Below are 15,263 nucleotides of genomic sequence, written 5' to 3'. Positions count from 1 at the left end.
TAGAGGGAAAAACAGTTCGTAGTGGTGGCAGCAGTCAGCAGGCCTGGTGGCTGGCGCTGAGAACTCACATCTTGAGCTAAAAGCAAGAAGTAGAGACCACTCTCAAAGTCTGTCTCCAGTGACACGCTTCTTCCAACAAGGACACACCACCTTCACCTCCAAAAACACCCCACCAACTGGTGACCAAGTGTTTAAATGCTTGAGACTCACTCACACTGCCTCAAGGGGCCTTCCCTTAGCAATACTTAATACTCTAATGAAAAGTGATGATTTTATTCTATATAATATAAGACAACATGCATAAATTTGATACATTATGGTTTCATTTTCACTTTAGGGACAAGGAAAGTGGCTTCCACATAGGCATAAGGACCTGAGTTCGAATCTTCAGAGTTCATTTGAAAACAGCCAAATGTGGTACTGTGCACCTGCAGTCTCGGTGCCGAGAGGCAGAGGAAGGGGGATCCCTGAGGTTGCTGAACAGCCGGTCTAGCCAAACCGGTGAGCTCCAGGTTCAGTGAGACACCTTGTCTCAACAATAAGTGAGGGCTAGAAAGATTTGCTGAGTGGTTAAGAGTACTAGATTCTCTTTAAGAGGACCTGGGTTCAATTCTTAGCACCCACATATGGCTCACAACCATCTTTAACTCCATTTCCGCAGGGATCTAACACCTTCTGACTCTGAGGGTGCCAAGCTTTCGGGATACATAGACTTACTTGCTGGGGAAAAAAAAGTCAAATAATAAAAAGAAAATAATAAGGTTGAGAGAAGGCTTCACGATTAAGAATACTTACTACAAAATCATGATGATCAGAGTTCAGATCCCAGTACCCTGCCAGGCATGGTGGCACATGCCTTCAACCCCAGCAGGAGTTGAGGCAGGAAGATATCTGTGAGTTAAAAACTAGCCTGGTCTACATAATGAGTGAGTTCCAGGGCAGTTCAGGGAAAGACCCTGCCTGCTTCTTTAAAACAGTTGAGAGTACCCCGGAACACCTGATGCCCCTTTCTGGCTTCTGTATGTATACATAGGCTCACACTTGCAAACCTGCACGTGTGCACAGACCCACAAATATACACACATATAAATAAATGATTTTTAAAAGATCCTGTCTTAGTCGCTGTTCTACTGCTGTGAAGAGACACCATGAACACAGCAACTCTTATAAAAGAAAACTTTTAATTGGTGCTTGCTTACAATTTCAGAGTTTTAGTCCAATACCACGAGGGGGAGCATGGTGGCATGCAGGCAGACAGTGCTGGAGAGGCAGCTGGGAGTTCACACCTGGAGCTGTAAGCAACAGGAGGAGAGAAAGACACCTCAAAGCCCACCCTCAGTGACACACTTCCTCCAACAAGATCACACCTACTCCAACAAGGCCACCCCTCCTACCTTTCAAATAGTGCCCCTCTCTGTTGACCAAGCGTTCAAATCTATGAGCCTGTGAATAAGGTAGAGAGACAGAGGAAGATACCCAAAGTCAACCTCTAACCTCTGGCTTCATACACATGTATGTACATATACACAAACATCTAGACATGTACACACACAAAAACAGGCTTACCATTTTCTCAGTTACCGTGTGTGTGTGTGTGTGTGTGTGTGTGTGTGTGTGTGTGGTTTTGAGGAAGTCTCATGTAGCCCAGGCTATCCCATAACTTGATATGTTACCTAGAATGACCTTGAACTCTTGTTCCTCCTGCCGCCTCCATCTGCTAAGTGCTGGGGCTGTAGGAACAGGAGGCGACCATAGGCAGGTCTCAGTTCCTTTTGTAACTGTCAGAGAGGCCAGCAGTCTCTTGCATATGCAGCCATGGACTCTAGACATAAGACGATTTGGAATTAGGTTTTACCTAGATTAGCTCTGGCTGCTTTTTTAAAATGTGCAATTATGGGCCTGAAGAGATATTCAGTGGCGAGGAACACTGGTTGTTCTTCCGTGGGACCCTGGTTTGGTTTCCAGTACCTATATCACAGCTCACAACTATCTGTAATTTCAGTTCCAGGGAATCTGATGCCCTCTTCTGGATTCTGTGGGCACTGCATGCACATTCTGCACAGACACACACACAGGCAAAACACCCATACACATTAAATAAGTAAATAAAAATGTGTTATTATCTGGGCTGTGGTAGCACATGCCTTTAATTCAAGCATTTGGGAGGTAGAGTTAGGCAGATCTCTGTGTGTTGGATGCCAGCCTGGTGTACACAGTGAGGACTAAGACAGCCTGGGCTATGTAGAGACCCTGTCTCAAAAACAAACAAACCAAAAAAGTGTAATTGTATCACATAGTATAGACACCTATACTATGTGGCAATTTCAAAAAACAAACTCCAGGCCACCGGTGAAGTGGTTCGATGGGTAAAAGGTTTGCTGTACAAGCTGAATTTGGTCCCTGGTACCTATCTATCTAAAGGTGGAGAGACAGCGCAGCCATACGGTTGTCCTCTGACCGCACGCACACTGTGGCACATGTGCCCACGGCCATTGTACACGCACAATAATAATAACTGGAGGGGGGGCAAAGTTATGTTCTGTTTCTTTGGGCCAGGAGGTCGTTGCTCAGGAACTGACACATCTGCCCCTGGTGGGGAGGTGGCATTGTTTCTTGGAGACTGTAGACTTGACAATGCAGGCTCTCCCAATCCCATTCAAGGTGTTGACTGATTCTACTTCCTGTAACTGTGGCACAGACCAAGCCCTAACTGATTTCTTGCCAGCTGATGGCTACTCCCAGCAACCAGAGGCTTCTGGAAAGTTCCATGATTCCTGGCCACCCCAGCTTCCCCAAACTGTTAATAAGGAGTGTTCCTAGAGTGTGTCTACTCACAAGGCAGAGTTCTGCAGGACAAACTGTCACCACGTGTGCCATTTACTGTTGCCAATTATAGGTCCCATCCCTACTCCAAGAGAAGAGGAGCCACAAAAGCATGACTGATGTCACAGGGAGCAACATTCCTGTCTGTCTGTCACATTCAAGCAAAGAGAATTATTTTTCAAAACCAGGGCATCCCCCGAGGTGCCCAGCAGTACTGCCAGGCCGCATAGTGAGGGTTGATCAGAAACTACAGCAGCTCAAAGGAGACAGGATGAGTGAGTCCTCCCAGAAATGAAGCCTGGGCTATGCCAGCAAGGGAAGAATTCCAGGAAGCCAAGGTTCTAGTCAAGGTTAGGTAAAGCATGGATGGGCATTCAAAGAAGAAAGCCCAGGTGCCCATCATAGCCTGGGACCCACAGCCAGCACCAGGCTGTAGCAGTTCAGAGGGTTTTCTGTTGTATATGTGTGGTGGTTTTTTTTTTTTTTGGTTTTTTTTTTCGAGACAGGGTTTCTCTGTGGTTTTGGAGCCTGTCCTGGAACTAGCTCTTGTAGACCAGGCTGGTCTCGAACTCACAGAGACCAGCCTGCCTCTGCCTCCCAAGTGCTGGGATTAAAGGCGTGCGCCACCACCGCCCGGCTGTGTGGTGTTTTATACATGCTGAGTGGCTTGGTCCACCTGGGTTGTTACAATAAGACATCACAGACTGTAGCTTCTAAGTAAGATGGTGTCAGCCAGTTTCTCATCTGGGAGGACTTGTTTCCTGCTTCATAGATGGCACCAAATCCTGCTGTGTCCTTGTAGTATGAATTCTAATTGTTCTTAATAATAAAAACTCTGGGTCAGCTATCAGGAGGTGAAAGCTGAAAGATCAGAAAAGCAGAGCAGCCAGACACTAGAGAGACTTTTTACCTCTACGCATGCTCAGACCAAAGTGGCGATCCTATCCTCAGACTGACTGCCTCTTTAGACTGACTGCTTCAGACTGCTGTCTCAGATTGCCTCTGAGGGCCTGTCTCCTCCCATCTTACATTCCTCTCTCTGCCCAGCCATATCACTTCCTGTCTCTACCTCCCGAGTCCTGGGATTAAAGGTGTGTGCCACCACTGCCTTGCCTCTAGTGGCTTAGCTGTGCACTCTGATCTTCAGACAAAGCTTTATTTGTTAAGACACAAACAAAATATCACCATATGCCCTCCTCACATGAAGCAGCTCTCAGGAGCCCCTGTCATGAGGACATTTATCCTATGGTGGCTATGTTGAGAGGTGGGATCCTACCATGTGACCAGGTTATGAAATGGACATATTGCCATTCTCATCCAGTTGGGGTCTCCCACAGAACTGAATTAGTCCCTGTGAGAGTTATAAACAGGCTATAAAGTAGACTGCCCACTGCACGCATCCATTCACCTTTCTATTTGTCCACTATGGGCTGAGGCAGCTGTTGCCCTCAGCAGATGTGGGTGTTCAAACAGGGACTTCCTAGCTTTCAGAACCAGGAACCGGCATAAGCTTTTCCTTATCAACTGTCCCCTTTGAAGTGTTCTGGTCCAGTACGAGATGCACTAAGACACTAGATGTGTCTGTCTGTGAAGATGTGGATGGGGTGAGGATGAGAACTGGGAGGCTGACTGGAGCAAATGCTCCCCCTATCCCCAGCCTCCAACCCAGTGTGGGTGGATTCCCAATCCGGTGCAAGTCTGACCAGCACAAAAAGCCTGATCCTCCTGGAGTAATGGATGTTGGTGCCCTTTCAGCAGGCCTCCAGCCAGCCAACTGCTTGTCAGTCTCTGGCCTCCCGCCAGCCAATGCTTGTCAGCCTCTGGAATCCTGTGAACTGACTTCTTGTGATCTCTTTCTCCCTCCCTCTCTCCCTTCCCTCCTCTCTCTCTCTCTCTTTCTTTTCCTCCCTCCTTTCTCCTCCCCACTCTCTCTTCTCTCTCCTCCCCACCCCTCTCCTTTCTCCCCATTATCTTGAGTGTTTCTCTGGAGAACCCCGCCTGGCACAAGGTTCCTACTCCGGCTTCCTCTGATTTCCCAGAATTTCCACTCCCCACATATTTGTGTCACATGTTCCTCGGCTACCTGAGCATGAGTCCCAGTGGGAGCAGCTACTAACCCAAATCACAGGAAAATGATTCTGGGGGGCACCACCGTGGGTCAGAAATGGGGCAGGAGAAGGCAGCATCGAGTCTTATAGAGCCTCCTACATCAGGAGCTCGATATCAGCAAGGGCTGAGGCAGGTAAGAGTGGAGGACTCAATTCCCAATACCCTGTAGTCTTACTTGGTCCGTGACCCAGTCAGCTACTTGGGTCAGGCTATGTCTCTCTGGTAGCTTGCATGACTTTGATGTCTTTGGGGCAGCAGTTTTGTTTCACTTGAGTAGGCTAGGGAGGTTTCTTGGGGACAGACTAGAGCCAGGGTGGTGTCTTTAGACAGGGTTTCCAAGTAACTATGGAGTCAGTCCTGGAACTTGCTTTGCAGACCAGGCTGTCCTCGAACTCACAGAGATCGGCCTGCCTGTGCCCCCGGAGTGCTGGGTTAAAGGTGTGTACCACCACCACCCGGCACTTTTCCACTTCTTTTGAGAGTCCAGTGGTGACCTGAGGCTGGAGAGCCAAGTGGTCATAGAAAGGAGACCACATTTGGTTTTTGCTGAGTGCTCAGAGTGTGTATGTCTTAGGACATTCTCTTGTGGGGCTGGCCTTCCTGGGAAGTCTCTGGTTAAAGTGGATCTGGAGACTGAGGGCAGCTGTAGTGGTTCCTAGTGTCCACAGATGGAGATTGAGTTCCTTGCTCTGCTACGTCTCGCTCAGCCTCTCTGGGTCTCCCTGTCCTCCTGCCACACGGAGATAATGGAACCGGCAGTCACACGTGTTTTAGGGGATGCAGGTAGCACTCCGGGCAGAGCACCGTTGAACTCCAGCGTTGCCGGCCAGGTCCATCTTCCTGCATTAAAGGGTGAGGTGGGATCCAGGGACACCCCCATCCTGAGGTCCCATAGCAGGAGAAACACACACCAGGCAGAACCAGGTCCCCCAAGTGTGGATCTCAAGACGGGCTTGTATACCCACCCCTCCTCTCAGAGTTCTGCCTGGCTCCATTGACCCATCTCCAGGCATTTGGGCCTTTCTCTTTCCCACCACACAGGGAAAGAATTTCATCTTCTCCCAGACTAACGCCGAAGTCCCAGATACACACGGTGATGAAAGCCTACATCTGGGGACCAGATGTGTGAGTTAGGTTTCTTTCTCGTGTGCCGTAGCACACTAGGTAATTAGATAATCTAATCTGTGAAACCCTCCTGTGCTTCAGTTTTCCCAAATGTGTGAATTAGTTTTCTTTCTCGTGAGCTGTAGCACACTAGGTGATTGGATGATCTGCAAAACCCTCCTATCCCCATTTTGGATTTTTTTAAAGATTTTATTTATATATTATGTATACAACATTCTGTTGTATGTTGTGCCTCCATGTATGCCTGCATGACAGAAGAGGGCACCAGATCTCATTACAGATGGTTGTGAGCCACCATGTGGTTGCTGGGAATTGAACTCAGAAGCTCTGGAAGAGCAGCCAGGCCTCTTAACCACTGAGCCATTCTCCAGCCCCCTGAGGGCAGTTTTTTTTTTTTTAATTTATTTATTTATTAAGGATTTCTGCCTCGTCCCCACAACCGCTTCCCATTTCCCTCCCCCTCCCCCGACAGAACTGTTGTGGGAGGTGAACCAGACAAGGGTGGAAAGCAGTCTGCACTGCCTGGTGCTCTGTGGTGTCAGATCTTCCTCTGGGGCTATTCCCACTCCTCCCTAAGCCTTTTGGCCAGGCAATTCCCAGCTGCAGTCAGCGGGGGCCTGCATGTCCCCATCAGAGACCCTGGGGCGGGGGGGACTCCATTAACACCTGCAGGCCTCTTTTTAAGGCATGATTTTAGGGACAACAGTGAGTCTCTGGGGACCTTGTGGTTCCTATCTGACTAGCTGATATCCCATGGGGTGAGCAGGGGTTAGGCTGAGACTGCCATTCAAATTCCTTCAGCACTTGTCCAGGCCCGGAATGTTGTCCCTAGCCCCTGCCTCCATCAGACTGCTTGGCTTCAGAAAGGGCCCCGGGGACCCCTTGAGTGCCTAGATTAACAAACTCAGGACTTGCCTAACTCTCCACTTTGGAGAAACATTTTGCCTTATCCCTTGAAGCTGCAGGCTGAACACACACCGTGAGAGATTATTGGGGAAATAGCAGTCATGGTCTTGTATTCTAGGCATACCCAGTGCATGTGTGGTGGGGCAGCCAGCAAGCTCGGGGCCCCTGGGGATAGCCACTCCCAAGGTCTTTCCTTCCTTCTGGGATGAACACTACTTACCCTCCATGACACCTGTGACTGAAAATTCCCAGACTTCCCCTACGATACTCTCCCCTTCTCTTCTGTAGTTTACTTATGACCCTTTTCCTTGTCTTTTGTGTTCAGAGCTGTCCCTTAGCAACCAGCGGAGTGCCAACACTTGAGAATAGGAACGGGTCCTCTTTGTTCCTGCTTTCACAACCACACGTTTGCATCTGCCAGGTGCTTAGATTCATTGAATTGGACAGAATCAAAGCTTTTCTTTAACGCATGGTTGCACTCTTCCAGAAAGTCTGCTCCACTGCCTCTTGGAATATTCTCAAGATTCCTGAGGCTAAAAATATCGTTCCAAAGCTATTGAAGGACTCTACCATGTAAGGAGCCGAGTTGAGACTCCCGAAGTTGAAAGTTTATGCCCTCCAGGTGGCGCCCTAACCCACACGTCTCCAGATGCCTTTTTAAGAAGATGGAAGAATTCTCTTCTCTTCCTCCTATTGTCCTATAGGCTCTCTGCTCACAGAAATGCCCTCTGCAGTCCAGCAGCCAGATTCAGCTGCTAGAAGCAAGTCAGAGTCTCAGCCCTAGTCAAGGGCACCGAGTGCATCCCTCCAGGTGCTGAATTAGGATCACACATGCAAGTTTGGATTCCAGTGTGACACAGACTCTGTTTCTTTGGGTGAACCCCTTTTCTGGGTCCCTGCAAGAGTGAAACAAAACGTGGGTAAAGTGTAAAAATTCTTGGATTGTAGAGGAGGAGTCAGCTTCACCCGGGTCCTCCTGAGTGTTCAGCAGCTCCTAGGACAAGGTCTGCTGCTTCAACCATAGGAGCCTGCCTGTCCCTGTCGGTGGATCAGGGCTAAGAACAAGTATCTCACAGTGTTGGTAACCAACAACCGGATCAGTAAATACAACTTCTTGCCACAGTAAACATTCTGTTGCCAGGACCACGTATATTGTTCTGTGTTCCTGGCCTCTAAAATGGCACTCGGTATTTACTAAGCACTCTTTGCCTGCTGCACTGCACAGGTGATCAGATGCAGCGGGCTAGGCAGCCCCTCCTCCATGCGCAGTCACGGGGTAGTGGAGCAGTGGCGGGCTGACTCCAGGGTTCTGCTGTCACACGGTTGGTGTGGTTGTTACGCACCACGATGTAAGCATTTGCATTTGGAGCGTTCCTGGTAGTGTATACAGGCTGGGGTGGCAGTGACAGGCCAAACCTTTTTTCTTCAGAGTAGAGCCAGGCTGCTGTGCCAGGCCAGGGGACACTGAGTTAAGAAACAGGATATGAAGGGGAAGCTCTACAGTGTAGAATCAGCAGGAGGTGTGATGCAGGCATTGTCCCGTAGGAATGTGGCTTGCTTAGGTCCAGTACTGTTCCTATAACCACTCCACAGTCAGCTCCATTTATATGTACTAAGGGGCTCTATATGCCAGGCTCAGGCAATGATGGGTAAGATCGGCTAGACCATGGTTTTTGACATAGCAGACTCAAGAACCACTGCAGGGGAATGGTTCAAATGGAGGCCTAGACAAGCAAATAATCATCAGTCTGCCAGCTAAGGAAGGTTTGGGAAATAAAGGGCCTTCTGAATTCATGTGGGAAACTTGCAAGAAGAGACCGAGTTTGGGCAAGGGTGGGGGAAGGAAGTGGAAAAACAAGAAATTGGAACTTGGTTGGGGACAGATTATGCAATCTATGCCACATTGACATGGCACAGTGCCATCCTGTGCTCAGTGAGGAAAAGCGCTGCTAAGAACAGGTCTGTTTCAGCACTAACATTGGCGCCTGTGGGGAGAGGGGAGTGAGAAGAAGCTCTCACTGCTTTCCTGGTCTGAACCCCTCTAGACTTCAGGAAAATGAAGAAAATGACTGTTCTAATTGCTTGTGTTGTTGGCGCTTACCCGAGAATACATGTAGAACACGGGCTATGTAATGCCAATACACCTTGGCATCAGAGGGCTCTCTGCCATCTGGGTGAATAGTTAAACACACAGGATATGCTATCTCTTAGACCTGGGTCTATGTCCTGGCCATGTTAGGTGGCATATTTTTAATCTAAGCAAGACACAAACATGGCTAGGAAGGAATGGCCGAAAGAGCTTGGCATTGCTATGTTCTGTGAGCTGTGGGTGAGGCTTCCGGGCCTCCAGTAAGTGATGGATCCTTACCCTGAACAAGAGAATTTCATAGTTAGACAGTCTGAGCTCAGCTTTGGACAGGACGAGTTTGTGGTGGGCAAGTTCAGGGTATTGAGGGTGTCCCAGAGAGGGAACAGCTGTCAGTTCAGGCCTCCTGCTCACTTATGGCACCCAGGCGTGCCAGGAGGCCTCCATGGGAGAGACTTATGTCTCCCAGCTCCTATGAGATGTGTTAATCAAGGGGGTTCGGACACAGGCTATGAGGACGCTGTCTGTAGACAGTTTCCTTTACGAAGACTAGCCAAGGCCTGCGAGGCAGGGCGAGCTGGGGTGGCTCCAGATGTGGCAAACTTGGCCCAGCAGCGCGGGCAGCCCGGGGAGGGGGAGGAGGGAAGGCCTGCCAAGGGCTAGGGGGTGCGGGCCTTCGGCCCCGGCTGGAGGCTGAAGGAATGGGAGCAGAGGAGAAAGGGGGGGAGCCAGGGTGAAGGGCGACGGCAGGAAGCCGAGAGGCGCGAGCAGGGGTGGAGACCGACGAGGGGACGGCCAAAGAGCGGGTAGGAGGGCTGGAGAGAGCGAGAAGAAAGAGGAGAAGAGAGGGAAGGAAGAAGGGTGGCGAGGAGAAGCAGCGCTTAGGACCCAGAGCAGAGGGAGGCGCGCAGGCCGCAGCGGGAGCAGCGGTGACAGCGGGCTCGGGGCCGGGCCGCCCCAGCGAGCAAGGCGCAGCCATTCCGCTTCTCGGGGCACCGCCACCGCCGCCACCGCGCCCGGGGGCCATGCTCCCACCACCACCCCGCCAGCCACCGCCCCAGGCGCGCTCGGCCCGCGGATCCCTGCGCCTGCAACGGGCCTTCCTGCGCGGCCCGTGGGGCGTGCTGCGTTTGCTGCAGCTGCTGGCGGGAGCCGCCTTCTGGATCACCATCGCCACCAGCAAGTACCAGGGCCCGGTGCACTTCGCGCTCTTCGTGTCCGTGCTCTTCTGGCTGCTCACCCTGGGGCTCTACTTCATCACGCTGCTGGGCAAGCAGGAGCTGGTGCCCGTGCTGGGCTCGCGCTGGCTCGTGGTCAACGTGGCGCACGACCTGCTGGCCGCCGCTCTCTATGGCGCCGCAACGGGCATCATGATCGACCAGACGCAGCGCCACAGCTACTGCAACCTCAAGAATTACCGGCTGCCTTGCGCCTACCATGCCTTCCTGGCGGCCTCCGTCTGCGGCGGCCTCTGCCTCGGCCTCTACCTGCTCTCGGCGCTCTATGGCTGTTGCCGTCGCTACCAGGGCAAGGATGAGGTGGTGTGAGGCCGCCCGCTCCCCACTGCGGCCCAGATCGGTGCGGGGATCCCTCCCGAGACCTTCCTGCCGCTGCCCCGTGCCGGTGCGCCCCTGCACCCTCTCCCTGTCTGTGTTTCCACTACCCGCGCCCTGGATCCCCGACGTTCAGTTCCAATCTGACTGCTGCACCGCAGCTCAACCCAGCCATCAGCTTCCAGGGACCAGCGCTATCCGAGGCCCTGACGCACACACTCAGATGGGCTGCCTCAGGCGAAGCCTTGAAGTCCCTCTCCCCATTCCTTGTCTAGAGCTAGACGTGGACAGGCGCCGCTGCGTAGATCCGGGGGAGGCTCCCAAATTGGAACCAGTCTTTGGCCTGCACCACTGCCCCCTCCCTCCTGCCCTGTAGTTGGAAGAGCATCCCTTCCCTGCCCCCTCTCCCAGCCTGGGGAGCAGGCAGTCAGCGGAGCTGGGGACAGGCCTTAGCTGGTGCTGGAATGAACGACGTCTTTAGTTACATTTTGGATCTCTCCCTGCGCAGCCCTACATCATCGAAGTCTTTGGGTGGGGCGAGCTACAGGAGTGGTGGGTAGCAAAAGCCCGCTGGCTGTACCTTAGTAAACATTGCATTTTTCCTTGGGGTTCATTCAGATCAGGCCAAAAGTACTAACTTCTCTCGTCTCTCAGATGTTACTCACCAGCTTCTGCTGCACCCCGCCCTTAAATATGTTAGTATTAGGGATCCTATGTGACCAACAACGATTGTTAAGGTGATGCCCATCCCTTTGGGGACCCAGATCCCGCGCTTGGGAACAGCTATTTTAAGATAAGAATCACACCCTTTCCTCTAAAGCAGTATGTTCTCTAGGGAGCCAGTCAGGTACTACCTCCAATAGAAGGCAAATGGGTCTGTCAATGGTGCTGTCTTCCCCTGAAGATTCGCAATGCCAGCAGGAGGTCTCAGAAATCCCGAAGGTCCACGCCCACACGTGGTCATTTAGTTTACTAAGTTACTACTACTGGGCTTGAGCCATTCCCACCTCAAGATTGCCCGGCGCTGTGTAGGTCATTGCCACAATTTGACCCACTGAAATTAGGAAACTCCTCTTTCGCTGGGAGTTTCTCTAACTGGGGGTCCACCCAATGACAAAAGAGCTGGATGTCCTTCACCAGCCAGAGACCTGAGGACTGTTGAATATTCTTTCACATCGCGGGGAAAAATGAAGCGAAGGTTGTCCAGGTGGTTTCCCGGTCAAAATGGCCATCACTCGTAAGAGATTCCAGCACTGACTCTGAGCAGCTGGTGGGGTGAGCTCTGCCACCACTTTGAGAACTCTCTGGACCTGGGGTGGACAGCTGGTGCCACCTCTAAGGTAAGACATTTTTGGATAACTGGGAAGTGTCATCAGCCTGTGAACAGAAAGCATCGTGCCAACTCCGTTTCCAAAAATGAAAGCTATTTTACTCAAAGCAGGTAGGAAGAGTGACGGTGGTAAGCACAGTGGTAGCCATGTGTTAGATGTTATGAAAATTCATTGGCTTTACTAACTCTACAAAGGTCTAGTTACAAGCACAAGGAGCTAGGGCACCGCCGGCTAGAGACAGCCCGGTGTTCCTGTCGTGTGGAGGATGCACGTATCAGGGAGCCGCACTCGGCCCTCGTCTGTGCATTTCAAGCTCCATGTGGAGGTGTTGGGTTTGTCTGCTGTTGGTGTGAGGGCAGTGGTTGGAGTGGAGTTTCAGTTTTATCTTGCGCTTTCTGTAGCCCTACTGTGTGGATATGCTGCCTGAATGCATGCGATCTCAGATCAAAGCCCAGAGTCCGTGGTATAACGAGTAAAGGAGGCTGGCTCTGAAGCTGACAGCTAGCTTCTTCCACACTATGAATAGTAAGGCTCAATACATATTTGATGTGGCTAATATTTTTTTCTGGGGCTAAGGCTGTGGCGTGATGGCAGAATAATGAACAGTATGTATGAGGCCCTTGGTTCATGACTGAGTATAAGAAATATTTTTTCCTAAATTGGTAAAATATGCATGACCTAAAATTTACCCTTGTAACCAGCTTTCAGGGCAGTTTGGTGTCAGTAAAGACAGTTACACAACTATACAACCATCACTACCCTGTATCTCCAGAACAGTTTCATCTTGGAAAAGTCTGTATCCACTAGGATTATGGGAGTTTGGTTGGGTATGCTCACACAGGCATGTAATTCTAGCATGTTGAAGGTTTTGGAGGGCGAATTATGAATTCAAGGGCAGCCTGGGCTGCATAATGATTTCCAGGCCAGCCCCAGTTACATAGTAAGACCCCATCCTCTAAAGAAACAAAACAACAAAATAAAAATGGGGGGGGATTTTGCTGGTTTTTTTTCCTGTCTGGGAAATCCTCTCCAATGCTCTTCATTGTCTTGGGCTAGCTCAACTGCCACGTTCCACAGAGGGTGACTTTCCCTCCAACCAGAGACAGTAACAGTCTGTGCCTGAGGTGGGCTTTGTTGGGTCATCTGGGACACCTTGCTAGCCAGTGACTTTTGTTATTATGTTGCAGGTTTTCTTGTTGCTGAGGCCTCAACGTCTCCACTGTGGTCAAGCTGCCACAGCCCTGCCTACTTGGCTACACTGGTTTACCCCGGGCCATCAGAAGGTTTGGGAGTCTCCACTGCCATGGGGCAGGTTTAGAACAAGAAGTCTCTCCTTTATACTGTGTGGTGGAAGAGCCGTGGTGGGGAAGGCTGATTTCTTCCCTGATGCAAGAGGACTCCCGATTCTCCTACATTATAACTTTGGGCACAAGATTCTAGACACTTGGGACTGATTCTGCCCATCTCCCATTCCCAAAACATGGGTCTCAATCCCAGCTCGCATCCTTTACCTGTTTGTCTTTTGTAGATCACTAAGCTCAGGTCCTGTTCCCTGAGGAGCTCGGCCCCAGGTCTCCGGGTCTGTGGCAGGTGACCTTATCAGGGGCACACATCTTGGCTTTGCCAGCGGTGCCTCATCTACCCAGATGTGCCTGGAGCATTCCAGAGCTCAGAAGCTCTTCCTCATGTGCCTTCAGCTTGGCCTCCAGCAGCTTGGTGGTCCCTCAGTCTGCCACGCGCGAGAAGGATGGATGGGACTGCTGGGCCACCTGCCTTTCCTCAAATGCCACAGAATGACCAGCTAATGTGGCCTGGAGCATTTGGAAACTGGCAGTAGTCTCCTGGGCATACCTCTCTGACACTAGGACCCGGGCCAGGCCAAGACCACGCAGACAGCTCCCAACTCCAAGTCTGGGGGCTCTTGTGGGCCCAGGGGACACTTTCAATAGTATGCAGAAAGGCCAGGAAGGGGTGGGTTTTCGTATAGGGAGGGTGACTGGAGGGAGGGGCCTTATGCAGTAGTGTAGTCCTGGTTACCCCAGGATGCTTTCTGGAATAAAGTTTGGTTTGTGTGATCTTCTGTTTGCATCTTATAACCTAGTCCTCTGTGGTAACTTCAGTTGGGTTCCCCTAGCAACCCACCCGGCCTTCTAAGGGGAAGGGAAAATGAGCTCACAGGTTTCCACTGTGGTTAGTAGGGGCCCCGAGGGCAAGCTCCAGAGAGGGACACTCTGTTTTTTTGTCAGTGCTGAAGGGAACTGCGGAGGTTTCCTCCCTCCTGTCTGCTCTCTGCTGGCCCCTGTTTATGGGTGCCACTCCCTGTCAGCCTGAAAATGACTGTTGTCGAGCCAGTAGGGTCCTGTTCCGGTCCAACCCCATCACACAGACGATGAATCAGTCCAGGGCACTGAGGCTCCTGGAGCCCCTGCCATGGTTTATTCCTGCTGTGCCTGGCCTGTGGCTCTGACCCCCGGAGGTTATTGGCCAGCTCTTCCCTGCTGACAGAGATGTCCCAGAATATTGAGTCTCGGAGTAGAAGGGAGCAACTTCTTGGGTTCCTCCTGCTGTTGGGGAACAGGATCCCACTGTCAGAGCCTATGAGCCCAGTTGGGATCCGATGCCGATGCCGTGTGTTCTCCAAGCCTGCCTGCTCTTGCCGAGACCCTCCTCTGGTGTGAAAGGCATGCACGTTCCCGCCTCCCTTCTCCTTTTGTCTTGGTTTGGCGTTTCCAGAGTGAAGGGAAGTGTCACCTGCTGCAGAGGCCACCCACCCCTTTCTGCCTTTCTGTGTCTTTGTGTGTCTGTGTGTATACACGTATGGGTAAGCATGCGCGTGGAGGCCAGAGTTGACTTCAGATGTCCTCCTCATCTTCCGTAATTGCTTCTCCACTTAACAAAACAAAACAAAACATATAATCTCACTAGTTAGCCCTGGCTGGCCTGGAACTGGCAATGTAGACCCACACTCACAGTGATCCATCTGCCTCTGCCTCCTGAGTGCTACTACACATGACTTCCACTTTATTTTCTTTAGATATATTTATTTTATGTGTATGAATATTTTGTTCCATGTATGACTGTGTATCTTGTTCATCTTGGAATTAGAATTGTGCATGCTTGTGAACTGCTACGTAGGTGTTGGAAATTAAATGTGTGTGTGTGTGCGCGCGCGACCCTTTGCAAGAATAACAAATGCTCTTACTTCTGAGCCGTCTCTCCATCCCCCACCTTGTCTTTTTGAAGCTGAGTCTCTCACTGAACCTGAAATCCACTGATTGGCTAGTTCAACTGGCCAGCAAGCTCTGGGGGTCCTGTGTCCCCATCTCCTCA

General features: G+C 51.1%; 1 protein-coding gene across 1 annotated transcript; it reads left to right on the top strand.

Moving 5' to 3' along the window:
- Positions 1-9,835: 9,835 nt before the first annotated feature.
- On the top strand, positions 9,836-13,918 carry Marveld1 (MARVEL domain containing 1). The gene is made up of 2 exons (XM_041660696.1): positions 9,836-11,942; positions 13,121-13,918. The coding sequence occupies exon 1, from the start codon at positions 10,075-10,077 to the stop codon at positions 10,594-10,596; it is 522 nt and encodes a 173-aa protein (XP_041516630.1). The 5' UTR covers positions 9,836-10,074; the 3' UTR covers positions 10,597-11,942; positions 13,121-13,918.
- Positions 13,919-15,263: the final 1,345 nt, after the last annotated feature.

Source organism: Microtus oregoni, unplaced genomic scaffold (assembly GCF_018167655.1).
Source record: "Microtus oregoni isolate MIOR12 unplaced genomic scaffold, Mior012 000012F_ref0000307, whole genome shotgun sequence".
Classification (NCBI taxonomy): Eukaryota; Metazoa; Chordata; class Mammalia; order Rodentia; family Cricetidae; genus Microtus; species Microtus oregoni.
The sequence above is the reverse complement of the archived record's forward strand: the minus strand, read 5'-3'. Positions and strand labels throughout refer to the sequence as shown.

Excerpts from the sequence above, each read along its gene's own strand:
- Marveld1 (XM_041660696.1), top strand. The coding sequence starts at position 10,075 with ATGCTCCCACCACCACCCCGCCAGCCACCGCCCCAGGCGCGCTCGGCC.